This window comes from Dufourea novaeangliae, unplaced genomic scaffold (genome assembly GCF_001272555.1).
Source record: "Dufourea novaeangliae isolate 0120121106 unplaced genomic scaffold, ASM127255v1 scaffold6, whole genome shotgun sequence".
Taxonomy (NCBI): domain Eukaryota; kingdom Metazoa; phylum Arthropoda; class Insecta; order Hymenoptera; family Halictidae; genus Dufourea; species Dufourea novaeangliae.
The window spans coordinates 1,931,661-1,957,474 of NW_015373900.1; the positions used below are offsets into that span (position 1 = coordinate 1,931,661).

The 25,814-nt window shown below is 36.3% G+C and overlaps 1 protein-coding gene across 1 annotated transcript in view; it reads right to left on the bottom strand.

The window, feature by feature from the left end:
- Window positions 1–5,987: 5,987 nt before the first annotated feature.
- The window catches only part of LOC107193478 (adenylate cyclase type 8-like), a 33,406-nt gene continuing 13,579 nt past the window's right edge, over window positions 5,988–25,814 (bottom strand). Inside the window, 14 exon segments of the mRNA XM_015582928.1 lie at window positions 5,988–6,279; window positions 7,789–8,052; window positions 8,135–8,241; window positions 9,029–9,155; window positions 9,982–10,219; window positions 12,654–12,929; window positions 13,814–14,392; window positions 15,711–15,808; window positions 15,890–16,087; window positions 16,876–17,188; window positions 19,197–19,333; window positions 19,883–20,112; window positions 21,984–22,142; window positions 25,439–25,637. Coding sequence (XP_015438414.1) covers window positions 6,067–6,279; window positions 7,789–8,052; window positions 8,135–8,241; window positions 9,029–9,155; window positions 9,982–10,219; window positions 12,654–12,929; window positions 13,814–14,392; window positions 15,711–15,808; window positions 15,890–16,087; window positions 16,876–17,188; window positions 19,197–19,333; window positions 19,883–20,112; window positions 21,984–22,142; window positions 25,439–25,637 — 3,138 coding nt within the window. The 3' untranslated portion in view covers window positions 5,988–6,066.

Here is a 25,814-nt window from a genome sequence, read left to right on the forward strand (position 1 = left end):
GAAAAAAGTATTTTAATCCATGCACTCAATGATCTCAACGCATATATGATATATTGGTGGTCGGGTAGCGAAGGTGAACTCTGCCAATATCTCGAACTGACTTGACGACTTCGACTAACATATATATGTATATATAATTATATATAATTATAAAAAATATATATATAATTATATATATAATTTATAAAAATATATTTAATGTAAAAGCTAAGGTTAGGTAACTGTGGCGAAAGTTACGGCAGAATGGACGCGGCTCAAGAGCGTCTATAGTTAGCACGAACGAACCAAGTTGAGCCTGGTTTGCTGTGAACGACGATCGATGATTCCTCGTTGATTCGGATACTGGACAGAAACGATTCGCTTTCTTGGGTCATTCGCGACATGAAACTGTGATCCGAGTGTAATTGACCGAATGGTCCAGGCCAGAAGCTACCGTTACAGCGAGGCAATGATTTAGAGGTTAATTACATTCTGACTACAGCAACGCAGAAATTTCCGGCAAAGTTAGGTCATAGAAGAGCATTAATAATTTACGATAATTTTCTTTTATCACTTTTTAGTAACATATAAATTTTTACCTCCAATGGTCGTCGAACACACTGTGATACACGATTGCTGAGTGTTCTGACGTATCGAAAGGGGCTTTGCTGTTATTTCCACTGCGCTTAAACGGACAAGTGTTTAAACCAGTGCTGACGTGCGGATATAGTGCGCTGTTCGGCGTTTAGTATCCGTGCTCAATAAATATAGTTGTGAGAAGTCCGTACGAACAGCATCTGTAAACACCGGACACGTTGCCAGTGACAGAAGGACCAAGAACGACGTTTCGAAAGTGTGTCCGTCTTACGGGAATCGAGTGTACCCGCACGAGCAAACTCGACTTCTGCTAGAGGAAAGAAGTGACGTAAGAGAAGGGCCTCCTACCACTAAATAAATTTATTTGAGGTACTGAAACAAATGTTAAATCGAATGTTAATTTGTCATAAATTTCAATAATTCCCAATACCAAGTGGCAGGAGACGATTTCCCTAATGCTCTTGGGTGTACCTTCACGACAAAAGTGGCGTAGGGGAAGGGCCTCCTAGCACTTGGTATCAAGAATTACTGAAATTTATGCCAAATAACATTCGATTTAACAATTCTTTCAGTACTTGAAATAAATTTACCAACTGATAGGAGGCCTTTTTCCTACGTCCCTTGTTTCCCTAGCGGAAGCCGTGCTCGTGAGGGTACATGGTACGGGACAATTATTTGTATGTACGCGTTTAATTTCCCGTTAGCAATACGTATTGAAAATTGTACAGAGTCACTTCTGTTTAGGAAAAAAAAATGGTTCGCAGCGCAGGCAAACGAAGTTTGTTCGATTATAATCTTTAATTCATTAGGAAGTTCGAGGCTCCTCGAGCGATAGGAAGCTTCGTTTACGGGTGGACAGTAACGCCACTTAAAGAACACGTTGGAAAAACGTACTATGTTCTCGTAAACTCGCATCTGTCACCCGTGAACGGAGAGCAGTTTAACAAAATTTTTTTTCGACAAAAATTGAACGAAACAATTTTTAGTCTGATTATCGGTGAAAAACGTAAACTCGAGAATAATAAACGTTTTGGAAACTCGAACGAGTGACTCTCGTTGAAGGGTAGAGTTTCTTTTTTCATTTCTATTTTTTTTTTTTTTTTAAATTCGCAGGGGTTAGCATATTATCGTATGCTGCGACCGTGCAGAATGATCTGAAAATCTAGTACATAATTTTGGACAATTGGCAGCATTATCGTAAATAAAATCTCGTGTCCCGAGTGCATCGTACATTTGATCCGAGAACCAATCGTTGCTTTAACGTGAACGTAAATTCAAGAAATCGTTTGACCGAAAGAAAAAGAAGAATCCTCAAAAAACGAAAGGTGTGATGCACTAGATTTTTCTAAACAGCCTGCAGAAGTGTTTTATGTTAGGAGGAATAACAGAACCGCAAAATATTACACAAAATGGCAGAATCAGTTAATGGTAAACCGAGCACGACTTTTAATTCGGTTGATTTCGGTTGATCCTCGGAGAGTTCACGTTTGCCGGTCGACTTCGCGTCTAACCTAAAAAAATCCATCGAATCCTTGGTTCTCGTTCCGAGAACGCATCTCCTCGTATTCGGTGTGAACGTGTAAAGAACCCGTACGATACAACCGACTCGGTAGGTACGTTAACTTATCGTTTAATGAACTGTAAGTAGATGTAAATACAATTTAATCTTCATTTTCGTTTTTGATACGTCGGTGAACAAAGCGACAGGATTATTGTACAGTAATCGCGAACCGTTTATCCTGCGCGAAGAATCCTCGTATTTTGATACTGGCGAAATCCTAGAGTACAGTGTCAGTTTGGTTTCCAAGTTCGAATTTGCGCGCGAAAACTGCTTGAACGAATTAACTGTCCTCGCCGCTCGTTGGAGTCTCCGGTCGAACGTAGAAAAAAATTAAAGACGAAAAAAAATTTCGGTAAAACGGAGAAAGACTCGGAGAAGAAAAAAAACGTTGAGGAGCACTCGTGAAACATATTTTCGCTAAACAAAGTGTATTTACGGGGAGTTTGTGTTTTATACAGGGTGTCCAGAAATGGCTGTTCTTTGACTAGTTGAAAATTACTGAGCACGTGGGATAATGGAAGAGCGAATTTATGTAGAATCTTCTGTGGAATCTGATGGAGTACAAATGATACTGAATAAATGTATTTTCTTCATATTAAATAGTATGAAGTGTTAAACTTTTTCGTTCATACATTATACAGCGGCGGAATGAATACATAATAATCGAATTCACAGTATATTGTGCTATATAAATCTCTATAATTTCATGATATTTTCAATTGTATTAAACTTTCGGATGATTCTTATTTGATTCTTATCTTATTTCCAGGAAATATTATTTATAAAAGGAATAACAATCTGTTCACTTTCTACTAACACATTACTTCCATTCTCCCCTTCTAAATTTATACCAATTCAACCTCACTTTACACAGAGTAATTGCCATTCAATTTCAATATTTTCATCGTTATTGTTATTTAATTATAATTTACTAATCTTTCGATTCTTTTTTCAATCCAATGATTTCCGACTTCTAGTTAACTTTAAGGCAATCTTCAAAACGAAGAAATGAGAGTTAGTCTTTTTCATTCTCTATTCTGTCAGATTTTACATGAAATACAGTATAAAAGTCTCTTCCAGCATTACAGGAAATCAGTAATCGAAGCGTTATTTAAACGAACGCTCATTTTTGGAACGTCCCGTACATTATCGTGTTAGTAAACGAGCAAACGAAAGAGGAAGATTTATTTTTTCTGAGCAACTGCGAAATATAGCGAGAGTTCAATATTTTTGAAGACTCGTCTGTAAAAAAAAGAAACCAAAAAAAAAAACTGAAATCGTAGCGAGCCAATAGCAGGGAAGTGCCGACGGAGCAAAAGTAAGATCTAGGACCGCGCCGTCGCTCTTAAATGAGAGAAGGAAAGAAAACGAACAGAGCGAGAGAAAGGGAACTTGTAAAACTGTATTTTAAACGTGAAAACGTTCACTGCCAAATTGTGATAAAAAAAAGAACAGATCCTACCTTTTACCCCCCCTCCCCCCCGGAGCGTTTTCTTAACTTCTGATCGCATTGACCAATTATTTCCTCCTGAATAGTTACCGTGAGATCAGCACATTCTATATATATATATATATATAGAATATATATATAGAATCTTATATATATATATATATATGTAGCATCGAAAGAGAATAAAATAGCGTTGACCAATGCAGCTAGAATCGAAGGAAACCGCTCCCCTATTTTAAGCGTGTAGCGTCTTAACGATTATAAACGGAAAACTATAGAAAGGACGACCGGAAAGAAAAGCGAAGAATTAAGATTGTATCGATATTTTTCAACGGGCACGTTTTAAACCGTTTTAAAAAAACGTCACATCTGTACCGCCTACAAAAGCGCTCTCCTATAAATAAGAATTGTACGTTTACGTGTACAGTGCCTTTGTATCCTTAAAAAGAAAGAAAAAAAGAAGGATGAAAAGAAACGGAAGCGAATGAAATTTTTAAAGACACACACACACACATATACACACACCTTTCCTTTCGAGAAATCAACGATACGAACAAATAACAAAAAAAAGAAAAACTTTCCGTTTCCATCGTCGTGCGTACACACCCTATATGTATTTCGAATTGAATATTCCCGCCATTTTTACGCACCCTCCGAAACGACCACCGACGAAGGGGAACGGACGGGGATTTATCGTTGATGTCTCGAGGAACGCGCGAACGAAACACCAGAATTCTTCGAATTAGGTTTCAGATTGTAATGAATTACGGTAATTCGATTAATGTAATTAGATTCTTATTGAGGTACGTTGTAAAAGTGTACAGTTCTCGGATTTTCGGGCGTGATCTTTCTTTCGCGGCGGGAGATCACGCGCTGTAGCTAGCCTTATTGATTATCATTACGACTATTATTATCATGGATTATTAATTACGGTTAATTAAAATATATTGTGTTTACCATAAATAATGTAATTATAAACAGTTCACCGCCAGAGCCCCTCCCCACAATCCGCGGAGATGCTGTGCTGTACATTTATGATCATCGAAATACCAGAAACATCTGGCTGTTCTTGCAGATCATTATTAAATTGACTTTTTGTCCCAGAATACACCGTATTCTTGCGAATAATTTTTATTCCTGGTCACGCTGTGAACCTGTATTAAAACTTTTTTTTTCCTTAGGTAAGTGGAAATCTTCTCTTGAACAAAATGGCGGATGGACGTCCGACCGTGGTGAATATAATGAAATATTTGTTTTTTTTTTGGATTGAAACTTCAGTTTCTTTTTTTGTCGCTGTTTTTAAATAGTTAATATATTTTTTTTTAATTTATTTATTACTTGGTCAACGGTGGTATTATTGCTTGACTAGATTCGATGGATTTTACACTCATCGAACGTTACATTTACCTTTATTCGATAATCCCGAGATCGGAAGAAATATATATACTCTTTTTGTCGTTTTTCGAATGTGTGTTCATTTTTCTGATCACAACCTTTTGTGAAAATATTCGGGGTAATGTGTTATTTGGTGATACTTGAAATTTTAACGTGATTATACGATTTTACGAATAATTTACATAATTAATGGTTATTTCACGAATCTAGATATAGTTATATAAAAATATTTGAAGTTTGGTATGAGAAACAAGATGGTAGTTGTGTTACCTTGTATAAAATACTACTAATAATTTTTTAAATGAAATACAATGTACTGTGCTAAAAGGCATTCTTCCGAAGGGTTACAATTTCAAAAGATCTCGGCAAGAGAATGTAATTTAATGTAATTATAATTACAAAGTTCAGTTACGCCGATTTAATGGCGGACACTCTTTTTAAATAGAATTAACGTAATTAACCAGACATTCGATAAACGAAACTATTACCGGTTAATTTCTTATTCACATCACCCTGTAATTCCTTGATGTTTCATTTTAATTCGAGAACGAGGGACTTGAAACAATCCAGAACTCTATTTTAGGTTTAAGGCGCCCTTTAAGCCGTCTTAAAATATTTTCAGTCGTAACTATGATCGATTTTAAAATTCAAAAAGATAGAAATACATCATGTAATACTATATTTTAAATTAAACAACAGACATCTAATAATTGCATAAAGATATACGAATTCTACTGAAGACTTGTTTAAACAGACGCCATTTTGAATACCTCGATAATTGCGCATTACTACTTGTAACTGCGATTAATCGAAAACTGTGCAAAATTATCTACATTCACGCATACTTACTAAACTATGATACTTTTATAAAATAATCCAACTAAATCAGAGTATCAATTAATAATCTTCGTAGGAAAAAAGAGAAACCATTCCATTTCAGAGAAGAAAGTGGTAAAATGATTTTTCCGCCATTGAAATATAACTCAGATTGTTTCAAGCGCTTCGTGCCGCAGGTATCAACGAAGTTTGAATCGTCCAAGGATCTAGGCACCAGCAGATCGAAAAGGGAAACCGATTCCGAGACTTATGTCCTTCGAAGAGCTCGCATTTGCTTGCGGCGCGCCTGTACAACACCGTAGACGACCGCCGCCAGGCTTCGACATCTTGTCTTGTGTTTCGTCGTGCCCTGCTCCTGCATGCTTCCCTTGCCAAGAACGAAATAAGTCTCCATTGTCCCCTTCCCTTTCACCTCGATGAACCCTCTCTTCTGCGTTTGATATCCCCTCGACTCCAAAAACTATCAGGAATAAGTATTCGGTTAATTAAAGTAATTTGATATTTAATTAACCCCTTGCCTTGTAATATCGAGTTGGACTTTAAGGGGAGACAGACTAGACATTTAAGGGTGGATTATCGTGTAACAGATTCAAAAAATTAAAACGCCAAGAACGGTTACATCGTCGAAAAGGATCACAAGTCTTGCATAATACCCAATAAACAATACGAAGAATTGAAACAAAAAAATGTTTTTCTATAATTTAAGCATAGCTACTTATATTTCAAAATTGTTTACTCGAATATTACCAATTGTGTTCTCAACAAAAATTCTCAAAAATCACTTGCTTTTAGAACTGTTACACGAGAATCCTCCCTTAGAATACTACAGGTAACCCCCGTAGAACACGGTGGTTAGGTTCTTAAATATGGATAGTGTTATACGAAACTAAGAACTAGTATCTCCATACATACAAAAAGGAAGAGGTAGGTTTTAGAAACTAACGAAACTGCACTATTTTACAGAATTCTTGAACCGTGTTATTTGGAGATTTCCCCAATTCACTGATCGTGTTGCAGCAAAAACGTGTTATACGAGGGTTTCCTGTATTTTGCTAATGTTAATATTTAATCTTCAAGGTGAATGTACACTTGAAATCGATATGGAACGTGTTCATCTTCTAGAAAATTATTAACGATAAAGTATCACTATCGAGAGTATTCACGGGAAATAATTTCAACTCAAGGGGTTAAGTGTCCAGTATCCCCGACCCCAAGAACTGTCGAATTAGTTATTATACTTAAACATTTAATATAAACAACAATTCATATTTACGTGGAATAATTTGGAATCCTAAAAGGAGTTCCACCTGAAATAGATTTCCTAATGATTTTCCTTAATATGCAAAAATAGACTAATCCAGTCTATTATTCCAGATTTTATCCAATGCCTGTTATAAATTTTTGTAACTAGAATGACTACAGACTTGATGCAGGATTTGCCATAAACTATTTGCGCTCAGATTAGCGACAGACCCTGCAACATAACCTACGTATGTTACAGAATCTGGGTTAGGTTTCACGATTCTGTCAGACAGGCTCTGCCTGCAAAACTCAAACCAAATGTGGAAACAGATGGTTATAGCTTTATAGACAGATTTTGTCACTATCTGCTGCTAATCTGCACACAAATGGCTATCTGGGAAAATATATAACTTCAAAATAACTTCCATAACGTGGGTAAATCAGACTTTCCATAATTCGAAGTGAAGCATGAAAATTACTTTCATCTAGATTCCCATGGAATCTATGAATGCTAATAACTTTATGATCGCTACAAAGTTTCCAGGGTGATCTGTGTCTAATTTTCATAGATTCTGATCTGTTTCAGGTGGATCGCCCTGTGTAGTACATTCCAAATTACAAGAATTACATAATTGGAATTAGTTGAAGAATAAGAAACTCTTGAACAAATTACTGGTAAAGGATTTTCAACGAGTATTTGGAGTCAATCAGAAATTTGTTTAGTTACCCTGGCGATTTCCAGCGGAACCTGAATCTTTCCCATAACACCGGTAGAGTCCATACGAGAGGCTAGGTTGACCGTATTGCCCCAAATATCGAACACAGGCTTTCTGGCCCCGATCACACCGCCCACAAGTGGGCCACAGCTGATGCCCACTCTCAAGTCGAAATTATTGAACGAATGGATGTTAACGTCTTCTAGACGAAGCCTCATGGCAACCGCGTAGTCCACCAATCGGCACAGGTGCTCCATATCATCCGTGGTTTTGTCCTGAAAAGAAAAAAGGGAACATCAGAATTTTATCAACCTGGTGCGAAAATTAATATCGATTGTTTCTGTTCCGTGTTCTTACGTTTTGACAAGGGTTGAGACCAGAAGCCGCCATGTATGTCGCTCCGACCGTCTTGATCTTTTCGATGCAGTGGAACCGATTCTCGTCGAGAAGTTCGTCGAAATCGGCTGGAAAAATGATGAAAAATTGATAAAATATTTGTCGTGAACAAAACTTACAGCACCAAGGAAATTCCAAACGAATATGGTGCTTTAATTAATTGTTACGTAAATAATTTTTACCATACCCTAGTACTAAAATATTATAAAATAGCTAATTAACGAACTCAAATTCAATGTATTGCGGGTTGTGGTTCAAATAATGCAAAAAAATTGCTTTCTAACAGTTCTTAAAAATGTACCTCCACTGCAACAGCTAAAAGTCTGTTACCCAAAACAGGCAATTTCAAAGCAATGATATTAAAAGAAATTTAAGGTCAATAAGTTGAAGCATTAAAATGTTATAAAAATTCACATTCGGGAAGATAGAAACATCAATGTCGAAGACGTTTGTGAACGCTAAAAAAAAATTTGGACCGAAAATGACCATTCGCTTTTACCCAAACGAGAGTAACATGGAAATTAATCTTCTCTGTATTGAGTTTCATAGGGTTTCAAGTAAAATAAGAATATTCTTAAACATAATATTGTATTTTTACTGTCTCCATTTGGAAGAAATGTGAACAAATGGTTCTTTAACACGTTTACTGCCCCAATTCTCATTATTGTGACAATACCATTTATTACTTGTATACAACTACTATATAATTATAAATGATGATTACTAATTACAAATACAACCTTCTAAATATTGAATTAAAAGTATATCTCACATACAATTTAATAGCATCGATTGTCAATGACTACTGTGACAGTCAACGCGTTAATTGGGATCGAAAAAACAAACAATTTTTACCTATAATTTCATTCAACAAACGTATACACTCCATCCCTTTATTCACGTCCTCCGAGTAGAATTCAGTGAAATTCGGAACGCTGGCGAACATCACGCCAACCTTGTCCCGTGATTGCGAATACAATTCCTGCGAATCATTCGGAAGAAGAAATTGCCTAGAATAGTATCTGTCCGTCTGTATCCAATCGAAAGATTAACCCTTTCATTCCAAAATTACTTAATAATTACCAAATAAATATTTTGCTGTACTTTGTGTATATTACATGGCATATAAATGATTCACATGAACATTTTAACATTTTCAAACCGTTTAAAACATTTGGCAACTTTTTTGACTTTTATCACAGTTATATATAATTCAAATCATAATGTTATTATACACAATAAAACTCCATTTTTCTTACCTTTGATCAATAAACCCTCTGGAAATATTTGAAAGAAATTAAAGTTTTGTTGCCAAATTTTGTCCAATGCTTGTTATAAGCCTTTGTGATCAGAATGGCTGCATATTTCATGTAGGATCTGCTATAAACAATTTGCGCGCAGATTGACGGCAGATTCTACAACATAGCCTAACTTACAAATTAACTAGATAGTGTGTTGCAGGATCTGCCGCCAATCTGCTTCACGATTCTATCAACAGGCTTTGCAAAATCCAAGCCAAATGCAGACACAGATTTTGTCACTATTTGCTGCCAATCTGCTACCAATCTGCGCGGAATTGGTTATCAGGGAATGCTGCACACCTGAATTCCATCAAATGAAGGAGTCAGAGAACAAGCAATGGATTATTTTACCGTTAAACTTTTAAATGCACTACTATATACTCACAGATATGAAAAAATGAATGACACTAATGTTTTATTTCATAATTTAAAATATGTAGCCATATGGCAACAGTGGGAACGAAAGGATTAATTCTCTAAACCAGTCTCAATGATTCGTTGATGTACCTCGGGTGCTCGATCCTGTGTCAGAAAATGATGAGCCACGTGATCCGGTAAAATATTCTTCAGGAGTTGCATGTTATTATGTCGGGATTCGATCATGTCGCTGAGTTCTCGTTCGGCCTGTTGCTTCCACAGAAAGTCCAATCGGGATGTTACTTCGACTAATCGGCCGTGATACGTGACCATCACGAGGAACACGCACATAAACGTTAACATCTGAGCCGACAGAGGTATGGACATTCTGAAAATTCAAGATAACCGCTGTAGCTACGAGACTTACAATTGTTGGTATCAAAATCTTTGAGAACAAGAAATATTAGAGATTTTGTACCACAGAAATATAGCCCAAACTATCATTTACAAAATCAATGATATTCGAAATTTCTTCTATGTTTTGTACTTTCGACTATTTTAATTTTCGTTTTATCTAAGAATTTTTGACTGTTTTAATTTTAATTTTCCAAGTTTTGACATTTGAAACTTTATGTAATTGGATTCTTATGAATTGCAAGTATTGCGACCCAACGCGTCTTGGGCCGTTGACACAGTCACCAAACTGCCATAAACAGGGATTTCTGGAGACCTGTACATCACGTCCAAAACATTCGCGGTCCTCAAGACCGTTGCTTATATTTTGACGCTGACTTCCAGGAATCCAAAAAACAATACATACACCAAACCCCACTTCTTCCAACTCATCTACCACCTCTTGAACCACCTACACCAACCAAAATTCTGCATTTTCCACCACTCACGAATCGATCCGTTCTAGTAAGCATCTATACATTCACTCATTCACCAGAACATATTCAACCCTTAACAAGAACACATCTATCAGTCAGAACACAACCTGTACACGCATATACATACACCATATTGTTAAGTTTATTTTAAAATGTAAATGTGTTACTAACAAGGAGTGTATTTTAGGTGTCCGCCTCCGATTGCTTTGGTTTTCGGATATGTTTTAGAGGACCGAAAAATAAGAGATACGTATTTTTTTATAGCGGCCCGTTTTCATATTTAGGGGGTGAAACCACCCCTCAAAGTTTCGACCCGGAAGTACTATCTCGAAAACCGTAGGAGATACATGAAAACTTTCAATTGGTGGCTTTCATGCTTTTTTATGTACAATAAACTGGTGTTAACAAATTGTCAAAAATACAATTTGTTTATAACAAAAAAATTTGTTATAACTTTATTTTACAACTTATTGAAATTTGCGTAATGACATAAAATGACGAGCACTTAATTCCAAATCCATTGGTATATTTATTTTTGAAATTGCCTCCTTAGTCTCGCAGTTTTTTATTATTTATATCCTGTGCGCACGCCCGCTCTTTAAGCTTCCGATTGCCTCGGTTTTCGGAGAATATATTAATAAAAATTAAATAATGGTCAATTTATAAAAGTCAATTTCGATTTCTCAAAAAATTTGATATAATTTTTATGAATCTTTTTGTTTGCAAAAGCAACTTTTATTTGCAAACGTGATGTCTTGTGTCATTCATATTTGTTGTTTTTCAACGAACGTATGCAGCGGCACAAGAATAACTCTGGCGACGTTATTTTTCTGAAAAACATGTTTCGCAGACTTTCAAAAAAAAATATACCAATGGATTTGGAATTAAGTGCTCGTTATTTTATGTCATTACGCAAATTTCAATAAGTTGTAAAATAATGTTATAACAAATTTTTTTGTTATAAACAAATTGTATTTTTGACAATTTGATAACACCAGTTTATTGTACATAAAAAACCATGAAAGCCACCAATTGAAAGTTTTCATGTATCTCCTCTGGTTTTCGAGATAGTAATTCCGGGTCGAAACTTTGAGGGGTGGTTTCACCCCCTACATATGAAAAGGGGCCGCTATAAAAAAATACGTATCTCTTATTTTTCGGTCCTCTAAAACTTATCCGAAAACCAAAGCAATCGGAGGCGGACACCTAAAATACACTCCTTGTAAGTTGTGTCATTTAAAACACAGATTACCACACACTATCACACCATCTTTCCAACGAGCTCTGCGGTATTGTTTTACCAAAGCTAATCGCGAGCTTATCGTGAGTAGGTCGCAACAGCAAGTGTTATTTATCATATTGTTCACTATGGTTATTTAAAAACTAAGTTTACGGACATTTCTTATTACTTCTCTACGGACACGCGTCAACAAAATCGCAGATTTTCTTGAAAAAACAATTTATTTTATTTAATAGTCAATTTACGATCACATCAAATTGACGCATATTCACGGAGATAGGTATACCACATAGAGAATTTCGAGTTAGAAGACATTCGAAATGCGTCAAAATGACGTGTTCCGTAAACCTAGTGTTAATAAGCTTTTTAGCATTAATAACCAGAAATCTATTCATAAATTTTTTCAGTTCCAGTGACAAATTGCTACCTAAGTAACGTAATGTGACAATAATTTCGTTGTAATTTGTATTTAGAGGAAAATTAATACATTCCTTGTCAGAAATTTCGAATCTTCAAGTGACTAATATTTTTAATGACGGCTTAATGACGGCTTAAAGGCGCCTCAGACATAAAACAGCTGTAAAATGGGCGTCTTGAAGGCATCATGTGCTATCTGGGTATAGAGTCGTTGAATGATGGTTTCGACAAGATCAAATGATTTTACGCGATCTAATAGATCAATCGAAACTCACAGATTCTTTTCTTTGTCCGAGATGGAGAAGAAATCTTTGCAGACGACAAGGATCAGCACAGCGTAGACCGACACGATGATCGTGGCCAGCGCTGTCTTCACTAAATAATATAATTTTAGGGCGGAGGCGAGCGCGATTAAGCACAAAATCCAAGTGAAGACAATATATTCCGGTCTTACGCAGATTGTCTCTGAAACAATTTCATCGTCCAACGAGTACAACGCTTCCGTTCGAGCTTCTGTCGCTGATAGTATCTTCCTCGAGGCAACGTCTTCGCTGCCAAACCTGGATATCAAATATTTAACACAATAATAATAATTAGAGCACGTCTACAAGAACCATTTAATCACAAACAACACTTCGTCCATTATCATTACATCATAAATGGGTTATTCCACGCTAAATCACTTTTTTTCCTTGATGTGTGACATTTTTTTCATATGGTCCACGTGAAATTAGGGGGAGTTTAAGTCATCATTTTCCTGTTACCGAATTTATTTAGAAAATACAGGCCGCCGAAATTTATGATATTTGACTATTTTCGTAAAATCACGATGTACTTAAAAATTTATTTCTCGGGAACTATGTATCGTATCCAGTTCGTTCTTCGATTATTTTAATCTAAAAGAATTGCCTCACTGAAAGAATTTTGTTATATGAAATAAGGTTACAAGAAATATAACCATTTTTTTTTTAATTTAAACAGCCCTTGACAAGCACAGAGGAAATCGCGAAAAAAGAATTTGTTTATAATTTTCAGTATTAAAAAATAAATTTTTCAAATAACAACAAAATTATTACAGCAGGATATTCCTTCTACATTAAAATAATCGAAGAACGAATGCGATACAGTAAATAGTTCCCGAGATATAAATTTTCAAGTACAACGCGGTTTCACGAAAATAGTCAAACATTGTAAACTTCGGCAGCTTGTATTTTTTAAACAAGTTTGAGAACAAAAAACTAATGACTTAAATCCCTCCTAATTTCACGTGGACTGCATCATATCTCATTTTGAACAAAATCCCTGACATCGATTGGAAAATGTGATCGATTGATCAATTTATACATGTTAGGTACACCAATAAATGATCCTCTACGGTTATAATAAGATTGCGTCACAATTTAAATTCAGTTCGGCTATCACACCTTCCATCCACTCAAAATGACGAGGGACGTTTGAAAAATACAACAAATATTCTCAAGACAGCGTAAATATTATATAATATTTCTCATGAAATCTGAAAAATTCTTTCCTTCGTCGTCCATTCAACGGGTCAGTCCCGTCGCCAATCCCCGTAAGTTCCATCTCCAAGTCGCTAGAATCGCGAAACCCAGTTCGATTTTTCGTGGCCATATTTTTCCGGTCCGCAGAAGGCTCATCCCGAAGTGCCGCCTCTAGAAACGTCAGTATGAACTGATCGAGGCCCACAGTGGTCGCCACCAGACGTTCCGGCTTCAATGTCGGCGTGATCAACTGTTGTTGCTCGAGAACCAAAGCCTCTGGAAATCGTCGAATCGACGTCGGACAGGCCAGCACGCCGACGATCGACGTCAGGGCCATCAGGCTGATTACGATGCAGATGAAGATCGTTCGGTGCTGTTTGTTGTGGACCAGCATCGACGAGGCGTGTTGCAGACACGTCGGCAGGCTCTTGACTTCCTCCGCCATCACCAAGATGGACGACGCCACAAGGATCAGCGTCGTCAACAGTAACGAGAGCAGGAGGACTTTGCAGCTGACGAAAGAAGAATCGAGTATTTTAGGGAAGATTCTACCTAGTTGGTCAAATCTGCACGGCCAGATTTTTATCAATGCGTGATATAAACTTTTGTAACCAGAATGGCTACAGATTTGATGCAGAATCTGCTATAAACATTTTGCGCGCAGATTGGCGGCAGATCCTTGAATATAAGTTGTAAATTAATTCAGTTCAATTGATTGATAGTAAATAGATTAATAGATAGTAGATGATAGATTCAGTAAATTGATTCAGTTTTATTAGCCTGCATTGTGTTGCAGGATCTGCCGCCAAACTGCCATCAATCTGCTTCACAATTATGTCAGCAGGTTCTGCCTGCAAAACACAAGCCAAATGCGGAAATGGCTGGCTATGGATTTGTAGACAAATTTTGTCACTTTTTATCATAATTTTAGGTTGGAAATTGGATAAAAAGGAAGAGGTTTAAAATGGCGGAAGAAGAGAAGGGTTAAACATGGCTGGAAAAGAAGAGTTATTGGGAAAGGAAAGATTACGATTCTGATTGCTGTTTCATTGTTTAATATCGTTTTTCTTCGGTGTAATTTGGGAAATTGTAATAGGTACTTTGAGTTTTTCGATGATTCTCTGCACGTCTGTCTTCTGAAGAAGATTTGAAGCGTCAATGTTCAACTTATTTTAACCCTTTGAGTACTGAATTATTTGAAGATTTTTATGCCCATGGGACGGATTTAATTTGTCGCTATATGGATTAATATGTAAAAGTAATACATTTCATTTGGAATATACTTATATTGGTGATATAAATATATTTTTGAAACAGCATTTTAGTTACAAAATATAAATAAATATATAAATGAAACAAAATAGAAATATTTATATAGAACAAGAACCAACTTAAAGTCTAATAATTTTAAATTCAGACGACGGGTCAGACTCGTCCACCGTAACATCGCCCAAGTAAGCAGATGACGAGTCTCACTCGTCAAATGTACCCAAAAGGTTAAAGTATGTAGGTATTATGGAAAATAAACATTTGAGTCTATCGCAGGCCAAAGAGACTAACTCTATGTTTGGAATTGTTGCAAATTTAGTGCCAAATCACTTAGTTGGTATTTAACTTTTTGTATAATGTGCATTCACTGGTGCATCCAGCCTAACTAATACATTCCAGATAGCACATGACGCCTTGAAGACGCCCATTTTACGGCTATTTTAGGTCCAAGGCGCCTTTAAAACGTCTTCTAGGCGTCATTAGACGTCACGTACTATCTGGGATATTGCTTTAAAAAAAAACAACAGTTGAATATTTAAAAATTACAAGAAACTGGCTTACTCGGGTAAGATAACCGCCTGGCAGATCGCGATGAACACCCACACGACGAAGCAACAGATCATGTTCGATTTGAACATACCCTCGCGCAACTGGCAGAACTGCAAGCAAACGAAACGATATCTCTGTCGCATGCATCCTCGGAAATCAATTTAAGAAAATTCATATAACAGATCTACGACCTTTGATTCCAGGCTCTCGTCATTGTAACGCAACGTCCAAGCGTTTATGTTCGCCGATCTCATCCGCTTGTTGCTCGCGGTTTCGAGACCAGCTGCCCTCAATCGATCCGCTGGAGACGTGGCTTTACCCTTCGCGGAGCCATTTTCTTCCTCGAGATACTCCGATTCCAGGTTACTAACCGACGTCGCCGTATTCAACTGCATTAACATTATTTATATTGTAACACTTGATCTTCTGAAAATGTTCATTGAACAACCTACAGACTCCTCTCGATTATCGTCTGGCTTGTTCTACACGATTATTGTCAAAAACTTGTTGAAAACTTCAAATATAATACTTTTTTTAATAATGCAAAAATCAAAATTCCAATTTGTTTGTAAGTTAAATTTAGATATATTGTTTCCACATCCAATGTACAAGCAAATGAATTAACATTTGATCAGAAAAATGAACAAAAAGTGCTATTTTTTAAATACGTTAAACGAATGGATTATTCTGGAATCCAATCCTATAGATGGATTCCTTATAAAAAAACACACAATATTGCAATATACCGTTTTTATATCTCTAATAGTCTAATCCGTTTTCACCCTTCCAACGTGGATAAGAGCAGCTAAAAAAAAGTGTAAAAAAAACAGGTACGTGTCAAGTATTATTATAAGAATTACAATTTCACAAAGTTGTATAAAAATCGGCAATTGTCAATTCGGAATATTCCCTTGTTAATACAGAAAATTTTCATCTGACTCCAGTTTTTACGCAATTTACACCACTTCTTCGCTTTAACTTTTTAACAAAATGTAATATTTCTTCCAATACTATGAGACAATATTCAAAATATCCCGTAATCGAAGCAACGAATCGCAAAATAATACTTATATTTATAGTTAAGTTACGTCCGTTAGACTCGTAAATGAGCAAAAAACAAAATGGCGGCGGTGACGCGAATTTGAACGTTGGAAGTAACGGTTCGCGTGATACTCACGTTCTCGAATGGAATTTCCGGCGTCCAATCGACACCAATATCGTCTTCTGTCGACGAGTTTGGCGCGTTGCTATTCGCGGCCAGCGGATTGTTCAGCTTGAAACTCTTTTTACTCTTGCCAGCGTCTTCTTCCGACCATATCTTCGGTCGCGAGGACTGTCTCCGTCGCGATTTCAGAGGCTCCACCTGCTTGATCAAATACGTCACCACGTTTCTCTCCTTTAAATAATTGTCCCTCTCTGTCCCGTTCCCTGGTTCCACTTCGTACACGTCGTTCAGACACTGCAGGGTGTCCTCTGAGATGTGCACCCTCCTGGAATGCAACGGTTCGTTCGAGTATTTGACATACGCTACCCTTATAACCAGGTGTGTACAAGTTTCGAGCGAATGGCCAGCAAATAATGACAAAAGTTGTCTAAAAAAATATAGCCACCTGTTTCCACATTTGGCTTGGGTTTCGCAGGCAACGCCTGACAAAATGATAAGGCAAATTGGCAGTAAGTCTTGCAACTTAACCTGTGTCAAATTGGGGGCAAAAACGGAAAGTATCTGCGCGCATGGACGGAAAAAGTGGCTTTTGCCCCACCCTATAAAAAAAAAATTAGATTTTGCCCCTCGTGTCTGGCTACGTACAGCCTTTTTCACTGTGGCAGTCGATGTGTTAATATTTTTGCCCCCCCCCCTCCCAACTGATAACCTGGATATATTGCTGCCAATATTTATAGAATATTATAGAAAATCATGCATCGAACTTGTAGCCAATAATTATAGAAAATCATGCATCGAACTTGTAGCCATAACTTTATAACAGGCATTGGACAAAATGTGGCTTTGCAGGTTTGGCTAACTAGGTACTTAATTGACTATTTCATAAATAGACTGAATATTTATGCAAAATATAAGTTTTTATGGATTAGTTTGCAGAAATTGTGATCAAATGCTCTTCTAAAGGTTCCATTAGGTTCCAGATTAAAGAAAAATTGCGTTAGATTTTATTAATTTTTTCACTGTACTAAGTTTTATAGTCTCTCTCGAGCTCATCATCTAAAATTTTGTACCGATTTTTCAATAGTCCAGCCTCTTTGCAATGTATGTCTCACCCATATTTGAGTGACGCAGCTAGAGATGAGATAAAGTATATTACAATCAGATTCGGTTCTAACTGGATAGTTTGGAACGTTTCATAAATACTTCGAAAAAGGAAAGCAATACTTTTAAGTAGACTCGAACCCAGACGAATAGAGAAGTTCTCTATTCTTTGCAATTGTATGTAGTTTAGCGAAAATTATACAGGGTGTTCCGCTTGAAACAGGCCATCTAAATATCTTATCTATCTGTGATCATACGAGAAATATTTTTTACATAATTTAAATGGTTTCAAGAAACAAATCAGATGATGGAAAAAAAACTATGTAAGTAAATTAAAAGTTTTTAGAGTTCAAGGTCATTTCAAGGTCATACTATTATACATGGATAATTGCATAATAATGTTGGCTACAATATACAGCAGGAAAAATGATGTGCATATACGTAAAAAAAACATGGGTGACCTTGAAGAAACCATTAAAAAATGACACTTATACATAATTTTTCCCACCATCCGATTCGTCTCTTGAAACCATTTAAATTACGTAAACAATATTTCTCGTATGATCACAGATAGAGAAGATATTTAGGTGGCCTGTTTTAAGCGGAACACCCTGTATATAAATGATCCACATTACATTTATATACCTACATTTTTTTGAACCAAATTAATTTGTTAAATGTTAAATGTCCGATACAATGAATGACAATGGTTCAATCAGTTATCCACATCTCACTAACACGCTTAGTATTCGAGTACTCTTTGTGAAGAGTTAGAATCTTTCTAACATCAAACTACTTACAAGTACGCTTTCGAATCTACAAGTGTACTCATTCTAGATTTCGAAACCAACTAGTATAAAATATACATTTCAAGTACAGTGGACTGTAACTATATTGCCGCGGTCGGGTCTGTAGGGGAGTAAAATGGCAATAAGTTGAGTCCTCTCCATGTAAAGTTCTATCGTCATAACCTCAGCCTCAGCGCCTGCGCAAAAGCTGGGTCGTGCTGGTGCGCCGACGTATGCAACGTGGTGGGAGAGGGAATTTGTGTGCGTGAAAGTACGTGTGAAGGGGAAGTGCCTCGCGTGGCAGTATGTTCAGTGGCAATGTAATTAGAGTTCTCTGTATACCTACTCACTAAAACTATTGCTTTTGAGTAGTAAACGAAACCCATGAAATGGAACTTGCTTATTGAAATTGACGGCAGTCAAAGTATTAATGCGAAACTTTACCCGGGAATGCCTCCGCTCTCAAGATGATTGGCCAGTGTCACGTCGTAAGACCAGACATCGAACTGCCACTTCCGAAGTCCCAGCACACCGCACAACACGGACCCGCTGTGGATCCCTATTCTCATGTTCAGGTCGACCTAATAAACATTTTTCTATTGCGACTTAAATATTTATCGGATCAACTTGTTATTTCTTTTAACACCTCCGGGGGTGAGGCTGAAATAACTTTGATCCTTTAGTAGCGACATTTACAGATGGCATTTGTAATAAAAAAAATTTGACCTGATAAACATTTTTTTATTGCGACTTAACTATTTATCGGACCAAGTTGTTATTTCTTTTAACACCTCCGGGGATGAGAATGAAATAACTTTGATCCTTTAGTAGCGACATTTACAGTTGGCATTTGTAATAAAAAAAATTTGACCTAATAAACATTTTTTTATTGCGACTTAACTATTTATCGGACCAAGTTGTTATTTCTTTTAACACCTCCGGGGGTGAGAATGAAATAACTTTTATCCTTTAGTAGCGACATTTACAGTTGGCATTTGTAATAAAAAAAATTTGACCTATTAAACATTTTTTTTATTGCGACTTAAATATTTATCGAATCAAGTTGTTATTTCTTGCCCATTTCAGGTCACGTTAGAAGCGGTAAGACATTGGAAAATGTTCAGGCCTACCTGCGTGGTGTATCGGACATCCCTTATCGCCTTGATCATGTGCAAGCCCATCTCGACGCAACAATGAGCATGATCGCTCCTTGCTGTCGGCAGCCCGGACACGCAGTAGTAACAATCCCCGAGTAACTTTATGCGAAGACAGTGATTCTCCGCGGATAATTTATCGAAACGGGCGAACAGGTCGTTCAGCACCTTGACCAGCTCTTGGGGGCTGCAGTGGCTAGCCAACGCTGAAGTAAACATCGAACATAAAGCATTGAAATGATTTTATGAATATCGAAATAACACGTTGGTCCAGTGGTTTTTAATCATTGACTGGTAAGCTGGGATCTGGGGAACTCTATGAATATTTTTAGAATGTTTCATTTTTATTCAACAATTACTTAACGGGGCAGCCTGGTGTAAAAATGAGTTCTGTTAAGTTCAATTAATTTTCATACGGCCAATTTTAAAGTGTTCGTATTTTTTAAAGTTTGTCCATAAAGAAGACAAGTAAGACTATATCCTCAATTTTTTAATGTCTCGCTATTAAAAAATATGTTTATTAAACTAAAGTAATTTTTACTACATATTCTTGTATCTCTACTGTAAGCACCCACAAAACTCATTTTGATCAGTTTCTTGATTCAACAGTTATAATTTATTGAACAAAGGTTGACACTATATTTCAAACACCTGTAAAATCAACAATTTTCAAAATTTTCGAAACTCCTTTTCGGTTGAAAGTTTGGTCCCACGTTTTGTCACCGGCAAAAGTGAATGATCTTACTTCATGAAGACTGATGAGGCTCGATGAAATAAGTAATTCATAGAGGTAAGTATCAACAGAGAGGAAATGAATGCTCACGCCCAGAAATGCGTTGTCCCCGAGTATGTGTGCTGCACCAAGCGGCTAATTGTCGTTGTTTTGTTTTATTTTAATATTCGAGAAAGTACACATACACGCGCACACACACTGTTACACACTGTTCACGCATTACAGTAGTATACACAAAAACCACGAAAACCCTACATGAATGAATAAAAAAATTACCCTAAACATCACCTCTGTGAAGTTAGCCGGGCAATTATGACTTTTTAACGTTTCATTATATGTCCCAATCGATTGATGGTCGATTGGTGGTCATTGGTGGCCTAATTAGAACATTTGGTGGTCACGCGTCCTTCTGTAATCGGCGTGAAACTTATGGAACCTTTATGAAGCTTTGAAGACGGTACGGAAGATTTGCAAGTTACAGAGGAGGGAATTATTTGCGGCATGTAAGTTACAATATTTTATAAGCCTGAATAATATACGATACAACTTCATAAATAATAAGAAAAATGTTCAGTATTTCATTTGAGGCAAATTTAAAGAAGCTAGAATTCATTTAATGATTTTCGTACGTATCGAACACTCATAATCTGACAACGTTACGTATTTTAGATTTGGCAACACTGTAAAAGTTACATACGGTTGTGGTTCTTGTAAATATATGCTAGCGTGGAACCAAAACGGGTAGATTCCTACTATTATGCCAGAATTGGCCGCTTGTTGCAGCACTTGCCCGGGAAAAACGAATTCCCGAGCGTGAGCACTCTCACTTCCTCTCTGGTATCAAGTAGTACATAATACACAGGGTGTTTTGTTTTTCTTAGTTGCCAAAAAATCTGTATGGAAGGTAGGATATATTATGTGTCCCAATAAATAATCCACCAATTCCTCGTTAATAAACTGGTAACACAATTCAAATTTAAAACATTTGCCAAACCTTTTCTTCTTTCAAAATGGCTGCGAACGACGAAGAACGAAATTAAATATTGCTGAAGCAACATAGGCTGTTGATATCCTCGAAAGTAAGCGTATTGAATTTCACAAAATAGATTACTGACTGGTACACTAGATATTAGCACCGTAATTGGAATTAAACAGACAATATGAAGAAAGAAACTGTATTTGTCGACTTATATGGAAACACCTTTGTACGCGTTTTACCGTTCTGTTCGGAGATATATGATTTGTGCATTGATTCGGAAATGCACATTCGAGAGAGTAATTGAGTTATAAAAACAACAACAGAAAGGTTTTCTGAAACACAAGATTGGATAAGTGTTCACGTACCAGTAAATCCTTTGATGTCCGCGAAGAGTATGCTAACGTTTTCGTAACGATGGATGTATATCCGGTGAAATTGATTGGGCGTGAAAGAGATCGTTCCGCCTCGAGCTGTTTCGCGAGCGATATCGCGAATCATCTCTTTGGCCACGAAATCTGGCAGAACTATAACAAACAGTCAGAAATTTCAAAGCACTTTCTCGTTGATAAGAATAATAGGATGATGCATCAGTAAATGAACATTATATATAAAAACAAGTAAATAAAATTATTAAGACAACAGAATGATTAAATATTGATTTTTCTTCAATTCCTTGTTTCATATTCAAACAATTTTCGCGCTATTGGTTAAAAATATTCATTCGATTAAAAGCACGAGAATTTACATAATAACTTTACATATAAGAATGTTGAATATCGAACTTTCATCGTTTTCGTCATTTGTGTTATTGTATTCGACTCTGTCGAAAAGCGAGTCGGGATTATTTTGAGCGACAGCCGTGAATCGCAATACAGAGAAGCCTCGATGGCCCGTCTCTTCCCTATATTTTGCATGTACCACCCCTAAACGAATCATCGTCGAGAGATCGATAAGTACGTAAAAGCAAAGCGCTGCCAGGCTATCGGTAAAACACATCCGGCGCAATCGAGCGAAAGTGTCTAGTGACCCTTTTTGTCACTCGGCTGAGCAGGTTACACGCGCCGTCGAGCACCGTGCTTGCGCGCCGCGACGAACCCCGTTGGTACATCTTTATATATTACGATCCGACACATGTGTAAATATATTCGTCCCGATACCCCGACACGTAGCAATTCCACACAGCCCCCCGACTGTATTTAAGGTGGTTCACGCAAATTTTTAATAATAATAAATTTAATTGAAAATTTAACATAACATTCTTAAAAGCTTCAACTTTCGATTGATACCAAAAAATTACAAAGTCTATGATCAAATTATTGAAAAAGAAACACTGTAAGAATGCCTCTTTAACACGAGGAACTGTAGTTGATACTGAGAAGTTAATCACTAGACTGTGGATCTTTATGCAAATATCAATATACAATGATTCATTTTCGATAATTCGAAACAAACCGAAATTTCTTTCCCCCATCGAAGGTTCTATTAATTATTTCTTAAAACATATTAAACTCCTTAATATACTTAATTTCAGACAATCGGGGGAAACTATAAACGCATAAAATCCGCAGTCACTTCTTGTGCAGTTACAAAAAATGACATTTTCATACAAAATTAAGTGGTTAGAGATTTTTTTACGGAGATTATGATGACACGGAAAAAAAGATATGTTAACGATCAAATGAAACTAAACGTTAAGATTAAAGTATGCAAGCTTAGGTTTCAATGCGTTTGGTAGTATCTTCTACGCATGTCTGCCATGAGTGTCAACGTCACTTGTTTACCTTTCGGTTTGTCCGACAAACTTTCTAATTTTTTCTTAAAAGTAAAAAAAAAAATTAAGTTTCGTTTACAGTAAGGATAAAAGAATGTTGTTTTTTTTCTGTTTATTTCTCATATTTTTTTCCATTTCAGAATTTTGAATTAGTTTGAATTATTAATCATTCAAATTAAATTGGTAAAATCGATAGAAAGTATAAAACGCCAGATAGAGCCCCAGCTAGATACGACACCAAACGCATAAGCTACCTTAAATTATCGAATAATGAAAATCGGAAACTACGACGGTTTGTAACACTATTCGACAAATTTTAACTGTTTTCTTGCCTTATAACCAGGGCTTGAAACGGTCCCGAAAATAACTGTTTCAAACTGTTATATAAAGGTTCCGACTGAAACAGGTACGAAGGACCTTTACTTTGAATAACTGTTATGGAGAACCTAAATATCAAACTGTATTAGTTTCAGTTATGGTTCCTATAACAGCTCCCATATCAATTCTATAACCGTTATTTTTTAGATTCTATATAAGTTTCAAAACGGTTATAGAACCGATTCTCGTAACCATTTTACAGAATTTTACAGTAAATAAAGTCACAACTTTTTACGCATATAGATTACTGTAAATATTACATATCAGCATATTTTTTGCGAAGTCCGTATAGTAAAAATTTGTTAAGTAGTTAAAAATGTTATATTAACGAATACATTTCATATTACAAAAAAAATGATATATATACAAATGTGTACATATATATTTACTTACTAATTCATAATAATATTTCAAAAATTTTACTTAAAGGTACATAGCAATCGGTAACTGTAATGTCTTGTGATTTCATTTACTGTAGAATTCTGTAGAATCATTACGAAAATAGGTTCTATAACCGTCTTGGAATTTATATAGACCCTAAAATATAACAGTTATAGACCTGATATGGTAGCTGATGTAAGAACCTTAATTGAAACAAATATAGTCTCAAATTTAGGTTATTCATACCAGTTATTCGAAATAAAGGTTCTTGATAACTGTTTCGAGAACCTAAATCGATATCATAACAGTCTTCAAGCCCTGCTTACAGTTCTATCTAGTATAACGGTAGGGTATCCCAATTACGGAGGCTTTAAGTCAGTTTGCGCAATCAAGTATTTACTAAAAAATACTCAAAAAATTTCACATTGTGAACATCAATATCAGTTGCTAAACAATTCCTTTTTATAAAGGAATTTTTTTTAAATAAGAAAAATTAAATCTTTGTAATGTATTTAATTAAATAGAAACAGATGTTTTTGTCTGTCTTAGAGAGCCGTTTCGGTAATTGCAGATGTATTTCGGTGCCCCCAGTTTCGGAGCCTGTCCCCGTTTCAGTGCCCCGTATTACGATGTATTGAATGTCGCTTCTAGCCTAACTTTTGTGAAGTAGGGCAATTTTTGTCCTCTTTATTATAGAGGAAACGTTTTTTATTTGGAGCTTGACTCGTATTGTTAGAGATTAGGTACCTATTTATATGTATATAACTGCCGACACGCGCTTCACTTTTGATTTAACGAAAGTGAGGTTATGGGGAAGATCTACGCTTGGGGGATCTTGGGAGCTCCATATTACGAACAAGACTGAAAATCACGCGGTATTACGGAATTTACTTAAAAATAAAAAGTAAAAGGATTGTAGGTGTTGAATTAATTTTGTTTAATTACGCTAAACCTTTTTAGGATATAATATGCATTTTATACGGTGAAGATGCTGTTTATAATTGATTTATATGAAACAGTTCAGTATGCTTTTCTTAAGGTTTTGGCCAAGAAATTTCTATGAAATCATCGAAAGCGTAAAGCACATATTTTAATAAATACTTAAACCAGTATGACATGTTAAAATTGTCGTTTTTTACTTTAAACCTTATTTATTAATAATTAAATTTAATCAACAAAATTTTGTTTATGTTTATTTATAAATGTATTTCTTTTTAATGATGATTTTAATACAGAGGCTCCGTAATTGGGACAGATATCCTAGTTTTTTATTAACAAGTCGTGTCTCACCGGACAGCAGCAGCTTCTCCTGTCGGTTGTTCTCATTCTGGGTCCTCTGTCTGGTCTCGAGGGACCGATGGGTCTCCAAGAACGCCTGCCTCTGTCCTCTGTCTGTCAAATACTTAGTGTACATGCCAGCTAGATTCATTGCAAGATAAAGAAGGACGTTGGTCGTTAGCATTCGAACTATGCACGCGACATCGTGCAGCTGCAATAGCAAAACGGCGTGTATTTAAAAGAAAAACAAACGGACCAAGCTGCAAATCGAATTGTAATATGAGGCGCGGAGTTGCGGCGAAAAAAAAAGGAGATTCCACACACGCACCAGCGAAGGATAATGTGTCAGGTCTTGCAGGGTATTTGTCACGTCTTACAAAAATACTTA